We start from the raw sequence: 13,266 nt of genomic DNA, 5'->3' as shown, positions 1-13,266 counted from the left end.
AGGGTTTTCTCCACTCAGCGCCTACTCGCCGAGTCCAGCCTTCGACTCGCCGAGTAGTCCACTTAACACGCGACCAAGTCGCAACCCTACTCGCCGAGTCCACTCGTGGACTCGCCGAGTTGCCCTTGCCAATTTACTCTTTTAACCCTTCAACTTTACTCTTGATATTTCGGGATGTTACATGGTGGGTGGTGGTGATGGGTGGTGGAGGTGGGTAGTGGTGGTTGGGTGGTGATGGTTGTGGCAGGTGGTGGTTGTGGTAGGTGGGTGGTAGGTGGTGGGTAGTGATGAGTGTTGATGGGTAGTGATGGGTGTTGGTGGTGGGTGGTGATGACGGGAGGTGGTGATGGGTGGTAGGTAGTGGTTGTGGGTGGTGATTGAGGTAGGGTGGTGGTGGTTGGGTGGTGATGGTGGTGGCGGGTAATAGGTGGTGGTGGTGGTGGTGGTGGGTAGTGATGGGTGGTGTGTGGAGGGTGGTGCTTGGTGGTGGTGGGTGGTGGTTACGGGAGGTAGTGGTGGTGGTTAGTGATGGTTGTGGTGGGTGGGTGGATGGGTGGTAGGTAGTGGTGGTGGGTAGTGATGGGTGGTAGAGGTGGCTAGTGATGGGTGGTGGTGGCGGGTGGTGGTGGCGGGTGGTGGTGATGGGTGGTAGGTAGTGGTGATGGGTGGAGAATTGTGTTAGTTAGTGGATTTTTTAATTGTTTGTAATTATTTTTCGATTTATATGAATATTATTCTATAATTTTATTTTAAAAATTGTGTGGCCCAAAATTGTTCTCAAATATTTTCGCGATAGTTAGGTTCATGTGAGACGGCATAATTTGGTGAGACAGTGAGACGCAATCGTTGACACTCATTTAGTAGATAAAGTAAAAACATTTTTAAAATTCAAAATAATTGAAATTTTTCGAATTTTTTTTTTCAATATTATATTCGAAATATATATTTTCCAAAAAAAAAATAAATAAAAAAGATACCAAAAAAATAAAAAAAAATTAAAAAATAAACATTTTTTACATATTCTAGTAATATTCTATTAGAATATATTTCACGTATTAAAAAAAAACAGGATTTTTTTTTATTTTTTTAATTTTGTTTTAGTTAATTCAAGTTCTGAAAATAATATTAAAAAAAAGAATTTTTGGATTTTTCCGTTTATTTTGTATTTTAAAATTATTTTTAAATTTGGTCTCACGGTCTCATAATATGAGTATGGTTTCAAATAACGGGTCGTGAGGTTTAACATAACCAAATTAAAGGCAACAACCGGAGTTTTTTCCAAAAAAAATTTAATGATTATTTTGAACTTTGGTATCCTTCGTTAATGGTTTCTACTTGATCCACGTCAGGATTGTTAGATTATTGGTGTGGGTTTTGGTCAATATATCAAAGCATCTATTACTCCACAAATGGATATTAAATGTATGGTGTGATATTAGGTCGAGGTGGATATATCATATGGTACGGTACATACTTTTTCTCCTAATTATTTATTGTTCTACTATTATGGGTATACAAATTAATTGATACAAATTTACAATAACATATACTACTACCAAAAATAAAAACTAATATGAATTGTTAACAAGAAAACCAACAGATGTTTAGTACTTCATATACTAGTATGCGCTCACGTTGAGTTAGCCCCGTCCTTTTGTCCATTCTTTTGTTGTATCAAAAATACTGTTTCATCACAAATGTTACGTTCGCACCAAGTTTGATCTATTCCATTGAACTTACATATATCTTTATTACTTGTGTAAATATTTATTTATTATGTAAATAGTTATAAAAAATACAAACAGTTGTATTTATTATTTAATTTATTTATTTAAATTGCCTGTACAAAATAATTTTTGAATTATTTTGAATCTAGACTAGAGATGTAATGTATACAAGGCGATAAATCAATCATTATTGTAGTTCAAAAAATAATTATTGAAGCTCAAAAATTTTCAACACTAACAAACGAAAATATAAATTAAACTAAAATTGTGTACAATTAATTTATTTTTATTATTATTTATCAGATAGCATAATTATTTCTTCTTTTTTAAAAATCGGCTGATCAAACAGGTTCGATTGAAAATTGATAGCCGACACACATACATAACTTAGATGCACAACTTGGTAAATTATTTAGATTTAAAAATATAAAATATTAAAATTGAAAATAATATACATAACTTCTGTTCAATATAGTTTGAACTTGTGTGTAACGGACGTGTTTTTTTTTAGGTATTTCATAAAATAATAGAAATATTTATTCTGTTTCGTATTTTAATGTTTTTTAATTAAATGAAAGTATTTTTGTAACTTTTATAAAAATAGTATTAATAAATTATTTATAAAAATAAAACAAATAATATTTTAATATGTTAATTATATATAGTAAATAGATTTATAAATGTTAATTATTTATATATTAAAAAAACTATTAACCATAACTTGTAATAGTAACTTAATTATGCAATAATAATTAGTAAAAATATGCAATCATACTTAATTATTGAAAATTAATCATTAGAGAATATTCATCGATATGAAAGAAAGGGTATAGATAAAGAAAACATTTAATTATAATAAACTATAATAGGCTATTCATAATTTGCTTTATTAAAAAAAATACAAATTCTATATATATATATATATATATATATATATATATATATATATATATATATATATATATATATATATATATATATATATATATATATATATATATATATGGGGTGTGTTTTTAGCCGGCTTTTATAATTAACTATTTAATTTTAGATAAAAAAAAAGGTAATTATTATGTAATCATAAGTTAATTTTATGTACAAAAAAATATAAAAGTACTCTATAATCATTGGTTATTTAAAAAAATACAATAATTAGAATATGGTTAAATAGAAAGAGATACTGTAAAAGGAGCCAAACTTAAAACTTAAACGTGAAGGGCAACTGTCAAACCAGTGTCAATGAATGAAACATTTCACAAAATTTCACCTCGCTAGTTTTGATTTTTAAATACCATACTTAGAGTGTGGTTGACTACAGAGCCTCAGTCCGGCGTATTTTCCAGTACGTAGGTTCCTCCAATCATACCCACCATTATATATATATATATATATTCATAAATACTCTGTTAAGCGTTTTCATATTCATCGCTGTTCTTAACAAAAATGAAGTTATTTCAAGCTTACAGCTTACTGATCATCGTCTTCCTTTCATTCACAGCAACATCAACAGCAGGTTCGATATACTCCAAGGCAGGTTGCGCACGTTTCTGCGGGGAAGTGCAGATTCCTTACCCTTTTGGGATCGGAGTAAATTGTTCTGTCAGTGAATGGTACGCTGTTGATTGCAACTCATCGACGCCATATCTCTCTGCACTCAACAACCTGGAGGTACTTGAGATAAACGTGGATATGCAAATGGTGGCTGTTAATGTCTCGTTGATCTCTGATTACAGTATCGACCTTGGTAGGAGCCCCTTTCTGTTTTCCAGATTACACAACAGATTTGTTGTTCGGGGTTGTGGAAATGCAGTCATCTTGGACCATGGAGGTGTTATCACTGGTTGTTCAACGATATGTACTCAAAACGACACTCTTGATGACATATGCCGGTCGTGCGAAACAACAATTCCTCATTATCTTAAGTCGTACAAAGTTGATCTCGCGGGTTTGGAAAGGCTTGGTGGAGATGGAAATTGTGGGTATGCGTACTTGGCAGATCGTTCATCTCGTATTTTTGGTCGGTATTCGGGCTACTCGGATTTCCGAATATCACTATTGTGGACTATATCAGATCGTGACTTCCATAAACTAAGTTGTTGTTCTAAGTGGCATAGACTCAAATTTGATTTAGGAGATGGGACTTCAGTCGAGTCGTGGAAATGTAACTACTCTTTACCATATAATGCAAGCCCTTACTTATTAGATGGATGCAAGAGTATGTAATTTCGTATTTGGTTTTTATTAATTTTGTGTGTTCGTTTTATAAGATTACAGTTTATTTATATGATGACGTGCTATTAGACATCGAAGAATGTTCAAGCTGCAGGAGTGATGGACGTGTGTGTAACTATGGTGATACATATGATGATGACGGCGTTCTTAGCAGTTGGAACTTCACTTGTTCAAGAAAAGGACACAACGGATTATCCAAGAACGCCATTTTAGGTAATGACTATTCTTTAACTAGCTAATATATGACTCATGTATTATACGGTGTATTATATTGGTGATTAAAAAAAATTATATATATGAACATATAAATATTACGTATTTATTTTAAAAAAAACCTTAAATATTAAAGTATAAACATTTAATATTTTTTTAAAGTAAAATTTCAAAATATATACAAACAAAATGATAATAATCAAATAAATCAATTTCTACTAATAAAACAACTATTTTTTCTGTTTAGATCATTTTGGTTAAAATGACAATGAACTTTAAAAGAAATATGTCCAATTTTAAATTATATATATCGAAGTAACATATTAAAATTTGAAAAAATAAGGAAATAAATTACTGACTCATTAATTGCTTTTTATATCCTAAAAATTAGAATAGTTAATTAAGAAAATTGAAAATTACAAGTTGAAATTAATTTTCTAAGAATTAACCACAAAATTTCAAGTGTCAAAATGCATGAGAATGTGACATGTGGCAAAGAGATTTCATTTATTAGTATCGATTATGCTTATATTTCATATGCATCTATATTTTAACATTCTTAACCAGCTGATTAAATTCATATTAATATTATTCTATAAACCAATCAAGTTTAATTAAAACATCGGCTCATTGATAGTTGTTTTGTTATATATATATATATATATATATATATATATATATATATATATATATATATATATATATATATATATATATATATAGAGAGAGAGAGAGAGAGAGAGAGAGAGATAGAGATGATGAAATAACAACACCTAAAAGGTTCTATATCAATCAATATATAAGGGTATATTAGTAACTGTACTTAAAATATAATAAAATTCAATCAAATACCCTTAAATTTAGGATCAGTCACCAAAAACAATAAAATATTCAATTTTTTATTTTTCTTATTAATGGAATATAAAAAATATTTTTACTCAAATTTATTTTAAACCTAAAAAAAAATCTTACAAAAATTATTATTTTCTACTATTTCACGTTTTTATTTTTTAAAAAAATGAATAGAAATCCAATTCCAAATTAATACACTTCCAGTCATAATTGAAAACACATCAAATTACAAATAATTCAATGTCTTTTTTTATCAATTGAAAATAAAAATAGTGTAAAAATTATCATTTTTTCATAAAATGAATACATCTAATCCTAAATAAATACATTCATTCACATGAATACACTACTATTCATAAATAAATACAATCATTTACACATGAATACATTGCAATTCACAAGTGAATACACCACGATTTATAATTTAATACACATTCTATCATATAATGAATACATCTAATACATCTAAATAAATACACTCATTCATATGAATACACTACTATTAATATATAAATACAATCATTCACACATAACGAAACTATTATTCATAAATAAATACATGTGTTATTCATAAATAAATACACATTATATCATTAACAAGTACAATACACTTATTGATCGACTACAACGACATCAAGAGTGAATCAGTATTGTTGAGTTCATCGTAGCCCAAGGTGGATTGAAGGCTTCCTTCCCGTCACTCCCTTTACTGTCGCTGTCATATTCATAAATCTTGCCATTGGATCACTGGATAAACAATGGATGGGATAAGGACTGTCACCACCATCCTTGGACTGTCACCACCACAAACATCTCTATCATTCTCTTTTCCGTCGAACAAGCAAGCCAAACACCGTCGTTCTTCATCTTCTTCTTATTTATTTCAAGCAACAAAACACCACCAAAATCTATTGATTAAGCTCATTAATTTATGTTAAAAAGCAAACCCAAAAACCCACCTCAAACTCCACAATTTTCAGTCAAAAAAGAAGAAAAAAAGGGAATCAAACAAACACCCACTTGAGCCTATCGAGTTCTGCTAAATCAAACAAGAACAAAAAAAGGAACCCTTACCTATTTATGAATCATTACTGCCCTTCTCGATCACCAAACAACCCAATATCAGGGCTTTGTCACCGGAAACCAATAGCAGACCCCACATCCCGCTACTTCCATTCTCTTTTCTTCTTCTCTTTGATCCAACCAAGCACCAAACGTGCCCCATCTTCAACCCCTGATCGTATTGTTGCATCCACCAAGAATGACGACCCACCCATCGCTGCCTCCTCCTTCTTCACGATCGGTCATCGACGGGAGGCTAATGTTCAATTGCATTCTTGTTTCCTTTGCTTCATCTCCAACTTTCTTCGGCCAATCGTACCCATAGATCTCCTTCGGACGTAACTTTTTTAGCTCCGATGTTGTGTATGGTGGTAACGGCTCGATTAGGGTTTAAAGGATTGAAATTTGTATTTAGAGAGTGAGAGGAAGAAGGATACATGAGTGAGAGATAAAGAAAGAGGGGCAGAGAGATTCTAACAACTTGACAAAAATAGGTTAACATGTAATGACCATATTACCCTTTAGACTATTAAAAATTTACAATCTCATCCCATGACTTTTAGATATTTACAATTTCATCTCATGACTTTTATAAATTATATTAGCCTTAGATCGTAATATTTGAAGAGCTCAGATCTATTCTCGCGTTCTCAACCTTTTTGGTGTTCTCATTTGATCCTACTCCTATATATATATATATATATATATATATATATATATATATATATATATATATATAGAGAGAGAGAGAGAGAGAGAGAGAAAGAAAGAGAAAGGAGTAGGATCAAATGAGTTTAAAAGTCATGAGATGAAATTGTAAATTTCTGAAAGTCATGGGATGAGATTGTAAATTTTTAATAGTTTAAAGGGTAATATGGTCATTACATGTTAACCTATTATTCAATTCAATTCTATTCAATATATATATATATATATATATATATATATATATATATATATATATATATATATATATATATATATATGATCAAATGAGAACGCCAAAAAGGTTAAGAATACGAGAACAGATCTGAGCTCTTCAAATATTATGATCTAAGGCTAATATAATTTACAAAAGTCATGAGATGAAATTGTAAATTTCTAAAAGTCATGGGATGAGATTGTAAATTTTTAATAGTCTAAAGGGTAATATGGTCATTACATGTTAACCTATTATATATATATATATATATATATATATATATATATATATATATATATATATATTGGAGTAGGATCAAATGAGAACAATAAAAAGGTTAAGAATGCGAGAACATATCTGAGCTCTTCAAATATTACGATTGAAGGCTATTCTCATAACCTGTTATTTAATTTAGGAAAATTTAATTTGGGCGTGATGCATGAAAAATTATACTCTACAATATTGACTCATAGTTTATTTCAGAAATTATACATTAAAAATATAGATAAAAGTGTATATAATTCAAAATTTTAGGCTAGTTAACTATAGTAAGATACACCCTGTGATTATATGGTAAACGGCCTCCAAAAACTCCTTAATTACAAACCAAAAACAATCGCAAAGAAGCAAACCAGTCAGTCTAATATTGAAAAGAAAGGATAATAGGTATTGAAAATTCCACTATCTACAAAGAAGATGCAATAAATCATGGGCTAAATCACACCAAGGAAAAGATGACCAACACTTCACTTCCTTATTGCATATAGGCATAAAATCGAATTAATCTCCAAAACTCTAGAAGAAAGGTTAGGTCCATTAGCAATTTTGTTCAAAAGAAGAGACAAAAACATTCACTTTTATGGGAGTATACTTTAGATTTCATTTAATGTAAGTTATTTTAGGGACCTCTTCTTTAAGTTCTGTTATGTGCTTAGAATCCGCAATGCATTGATCTTCATAGAGTTCAATGGATTGCCACATCATTTTTCTACATTCCATACAACTCAATCAATTTTTCCTACAATGCATTCAACTCTTTAAAGTTCAATAGAAAGTTACAAAAGCTAATTTATAGTATGTATTACTATTTGATATTAAAACACTTTTCATTTTCCCATTGAAAAGTTCAATGGTCATTGAACTGCAAACTCATTGAATGCCAAGGTGGCATGTCACTATGACAGTAGAGTTTCATCCATTGAATGACAACTAGACTTGTCACCTCATTCAACTGTCTCATTGAACTCACCATTGTGGATGCTCTTAGTTGATGTATCGTGATTGTAATGAATGTGAGACCAACTAATTTTAAACTGTAGTTTTGATAACTAAAAACCTATCCACGAAAGCATATTAATAGGGTTTTCTATATGAAAAAATGAAACAAAGAATTAAAAGAAGGATAGTGTTCTGTAGATATGTTTATGAGTGTAAGTAGCCTAAATTTAAATCAAGTTACAAGAAAATTAAACCTTTGACGATCACAATCAATGCTTTCATATGGTAGACTTCTCATCAGACCAAGAGAGACATGTAGTTCAATCCCAAATTCCTTTTGAGGTAAAAAAATCATTAATATCCAATTTTGTGTTGGCCTTCATTCAGGTGTTAGCATAAGCATTGGTGTAATTTTTCTTCTAGAAATCATCAGTTTCTCATACAATATTTTCCAGAAAACAAAAGCTAGGAGGCAGAGAAGGAGATTTTTTAAACGCAATGGTGGTTTACTTTTAAAACAACAACAAGAAGCTGACCCATCTTTAGTTGATAAAACTATACTTTTCACGTCACAAGAGATGGAGAAAGCCACTGACTGCTTCAATGAAAACAGAATTCTTGGTCGAGGAGGCCAAGGTACAGTGTATAAAGGGATGTTAGTGGACGGAAGGATTGTAGCGGTCAAGAGAGCAAAACTAATTGATGAAAGCCAATTAGAGCAATTCATCAATGAGGTTGTAATTCTTTCCAAAGTCAATCATAGGAATGTGGTCAAGCTAATAGGATGTTGCTTAGAGACGGAGGTTCCTCTGCTAGTTTCGGAGTTCATTTCAAATGGAACATTGTACAAACATATTCACTATGAGTCAGATGAATACTCAATGTCTTTGAACACGAGATTACAAATCGCTACAGAGGTTGCATCAGCAGTTGCTTACTTGCATTCGGCAACTTCCATACCAATATACCATAGGGACATTAAATCCACCAATATACTTTTGGATGATAAATATAGGGCCAAAGTCTCTGACTTTGGAACTTCTAGGATTGTGTCAATGGATCAAACTCATTTGACTACATTAGTCAAAGGTACTTTTGGCTACCTAGATCCCGAGTACTTTCAATCTAGCCAATTTACTGAAAAGAGTGATGTCTATAGTTTTGGAGTTGTTTTGGTTGAACTCTTAACGGGTGAGAAACCGATTTCATTAACTAGATTTGGTGAAGATAGAAATTTGGCTATGTACTTTAAGTCAGCTATGGAAGAAAAGCGTGTTATGTCTATTTTTGATGCAACAATGATTAAAGAGGGTACTAGGGATGAGCTCTTGTTAGTAGCTAATCTTGCAATGCGATGCTTAAATAACAACGGGAAAAATAGGCCAACCATGAAAGAAGTAGCAATGAAATTAGAAACCATAAGAACGTTGCATGTTCCCTCTATGGTTCAAACTAACATGGGACAACTAGTGTACAAGGAAGAATTAGCGATGCAAACGTATGGCGAATCATCATCAACATTCATGAGCTTCGATGACAACAATGCCAGTCAATGATGACAGAAGGTTAGTAAACTTTGTAATCAATTTACAATTTCACATGGTTAATTAAATTTGGATGTATTCTAAGAATTGCATTATTGTATATTATTCTAAATGTTTTCTTTTTTCATGTGCCAGTACTCTATTTCAATGATAGGTTCGATGATTCCCAGGTGTAGACATTGGTGAGGCACATATACCATTATGAATGTCATATATGAATCTACCACATCAAATCTATAATTGTTGAATGAGGGGCATTCGGCCAATCATTTTATTCTTGCTACAACTCTTGTTAGTTTTCTTTATCATAAAGATATATTACTCATTAAAAATATGTTCTTCATTTAAAGATTTGACTTAGCAATTTTCAGGTTATACGCATGATATTTTAATTAGTTAAACTCTTTAACTTTGTTGTTGTGTCATTTGCTATTATACCATTCAGTGAAATATATCGAATATCAAATGAATAATAACAAATATGTTAGTTAGACGAAGCATTTTCATTATATATCCGGTTGATTTTTTTTTTTTGCAACAATATATATTTTTTTCAATTTAGGCAACAATATTGTTTTGAATACAAAAGAGTAAACTTCAAAAACTTTACATGCGGTTGCCATTTTTATTTGGTTCTTAAATGATTTTTGTTGAAAAAACACGTCATTTTGGTAGGTCTTGTTGTGACATGACCCTTAAATAAATATTTTCACATTTTTATCCTTAATTGTGTATGTTTATGTTATTAAAAATCAGAACTATATAGACCCCAACCCCCCGATAACTGATACGGTAACCATAGCTGAAGGTCGGCCCAAGAGCGATAAAAGGTTACCAGCACGGTTGCTGGATTAATATAAGCCCAAGTAATTTGCAAGAAGTTGGATTAACATAGCAATTCCTTAGTTGAATTAATCTCCTTTTTCAAGGAGTAGTGACATTATTTTAGCAGCATATTTATATGATTAGAGTGTAGGTTTCATCTTAGCTAGTTGAAGTGCTTATTTAATTCAACGTAATTTACGTTTTGGAGGTATGAAAAAAAAATATTTCTTAGCCAGTGGTTGCAGTGCTTATTTAATTCAATGTAATTTAGGTTTTGAAGGTATGAAAAAAAAAATCAGAAAATTGCTCAACTTCTTCGTCTTAGTGACTTCTTGTGGGAGATTTGTCATCTCAAACTAGGCCTTATCATTTAGTGCTTTCATCTTTTTTCCCTCCCAAAGCAGAATCCGGCTTCACCTACGACAACCTGAATACTGTCCGTCATGATCAAATGCTAACCCTCGTACATATATCCACCACCACCAAATTAGATCAAGTTGCCCCCATCCTTGCGGACAAAGAATAACAACCACCACCACCACTGGAAAGTAGCCTCCTTGATTAGGGCGGTGTACATGTGTGTGTGTATATATATATATATATATATATATATATATATATATATATATATATATATATATAATGTTACAAAAGGGTCCCTATACTATACAAAGAATATATAAACAACTATAAATTAACACACCCCATCAGTTTAAACATGGGGTTTATAAATGTTTAGACTGTCCCAAAAATCTAAAATAATCGGAGAAAACCCAGTCCTCATGTCGTGACAGTAACGGTATCACGTCGTGAAAACTGGTTATACCAGCTTAATGAATTAAGCCATTTTCAATTTATTCCATGAGCTCAAAAGCTCAGATCTGATTCAAACCAAGGTCTAAATGGATAGAGTTTTCAACTTTGTCCATTGAGACATCACTCTAAGACAAGATCTCGAGTCCAAGGTCCTTAATGGCAACTTTAATGCATAGAATCACCCATTAAGCACTTAATTTATAAAGTATTCAATCCAAAACTTCCAGAAGGGCTTTAGGGACCCTAATTATCCTTAAAAATGCAAGCTTAATGGACATGCATCCCATGCATGTCCTTTCCCAAATCTTGGACAAAAGATGCCAAATGACCTAAGATCTAAGCAAAGTCTTCAAACCACCATAAATTCCTAGATCTATAACATATGATGCTCAAAGGACTTCGAGAAACCATAAAGTTGCAAAATGTATATCTTCAAACCAAACCAAATACATCAAAGGGACCAAATAATGACATGAAACCTAGATCTAAAGAGAAAAACAACAAAAGATGGAAACTTGCGGACTTACAAAGAGTCCAGAAGATGCACACAAGGATGATGCAAGATTACTTGGAGGAACTAGGCACCAAAACTTATCCTCCTTCTTTAAAACACTATTAAAACTTGAAAGAATGAGTTCAAAAGATGCAAGAGAGGTAGGGTTTAGACAAAGGGTCGTTTGGAGGTGATGGAGGTTGAGGATGAAGGAAATCCTAGCCCTTCACTTCCTTTAAATAGGGTCCAAGTCAGAAATTACGGGTTTACATATGATGAGGTGTCATATCGTGACTGATAGAGTGTCACGTCATGACACTCAAAAGATCCCCCTCGAAGAACGCGACCATGTCACGACCTGATAGTGCAGCTGCTGCGAACTGGATCCACGAACTAAACCAAACAACCATACCATACTTGAATAATTATCCGGTGCTAAACCCTAAGCACTAGGTCTAAAAACAGTCCAACTGACCAAGCCCACTAATGGCCCAAGCCTATTGGGCCTACTAAGGCCCAAAACCACAATCATAGGCCGAACAAGGCGAGCCAAATAAATAATTACAAACATTAGTGAAAGTCTTCACTTCAAGGAAATAAGCCCAAAAACTCGATCCAAGCCCAAGACCAAAGCCCCAAAGTCCAAAAGGTCCGAAACTCCAAAACTACATGTTGGTCGCATACGCTCGGTGTACGCTCAACGACTTAGGACGGGGGCAAAATCTAGTACACAGGGCGTACTACTAAAAAGCTAATTTCTAACTAAACCTATTAAGCACTTAGCCCCCAAACCTCAGAAAACCTTCACATTAAGTGCTAAACTCGTAAAGTTTGCAACTTTACCCTTCTCTATGTCTTAATGGGGTCCAAAATCTGATTTTATCCATCAAGTCTCACAATAAAGGCTCAAACTCATGCATGGTTCAATATCCATAATCAAGATAGCTTTTTTATGAACTGACAACATTAGAAGGGGCAAGATCTATCACTCCAAGCTCCTAGAGTGGCTCCAACTCACAAGGAGAACTTAACACACCATAAAGGCTCCTAACCTTGCCCTAAACACAACTAGCATAAGAAGGAGTCAAGATAAGAACTTTATACCTCCTGATGCTTCCCAAGAGAGTGAAGGTTCCGGATCTACAACCCCAAAGCCACACCAAGCTTGATCACCAAGATTCACTTCCTTGAAATAATACCACAAACCATTCAAAATCACTTCCATGTTCAAGAATACACCACCAAGGGAATTAGGGTTCGAAATGAGGCTCTAAGATCAGTGGAGGCTAAGACATTAGTGAGCCTTGAGCTTATAAGGATGTTTAAATAGTGAACAAACCCAAAAAATTAGGGTTTCGCACT

General features: G+C 32.6%; 1 protein-coding gene across 6 annotated transcripts; it reads left to right on the top strand.

The window, feature by feature from the left end:
* Positions 1 to 2,939: 2,939 nt before the first annotated feature.
* Positions 2,940 to 10,195, top strand: LOC145086940 (wall-associated receptor kinase-like 2). 6 transcript variants are annotated; one of them, XM_079024807.1, is made up of 5 exons: positions 2,940 to 3,069; positions 3,226 to 3,942; positions 4,002 to 4,172; positions 8,614 to 9,791; positions 9,906 to 10,195. In XM_079024807.1, exons 2-4 carry the CDS (start codon positions 3,417 to 3,419, stop codon positions 9,780 to 9,782), a joined length of 1,866 nt encoding a protein of 621 aa, XP_078880933.1. In that variant the 5' UTR covers positions 2,940 to 3,069; positions 3,226 to 3,416; the 3' UTR covers positions 9,783 to 9,791; positions 9,906 to 10,195. The 6 variants fall into 6 exon arrangements, with proteins under 6 accessions (XP_078880933.1, XP_078880934.1, XP_078880932.1 ...); XM_079024808.1 differs by having other exon boundaries at positions 2,955 to 3,073; XM_079024806.1 differs by lacking the exon at positions 2,940 to 3,069 and having other exon boundaries at positions 3,116 to 3,888; positions 4,029 to 4,172.
* Positions 10,196 to 13,266: the final 3,071 nt, after the last annotated feature.

Source organism: Lactuca serriola, chromosome 2 (assembly GCF_051521515.1).
Source record: "Lactuca serriola cultivar US96UC23 chromosome 2, Lser_US96UC23_V15, whole genome shotgun sequence".
In the NCBI taxonomy this organism is placed as follows: domain Eukaryota; kingdom Viridiplantae; phylum Streptophyta; class Magnoliopsida; order Asterales; family Asteraceae; genus Lactuca; species Lactuca serriola.
This window is presented reverse-complemented; position numbering and strand designations above follow the sequence as displayed.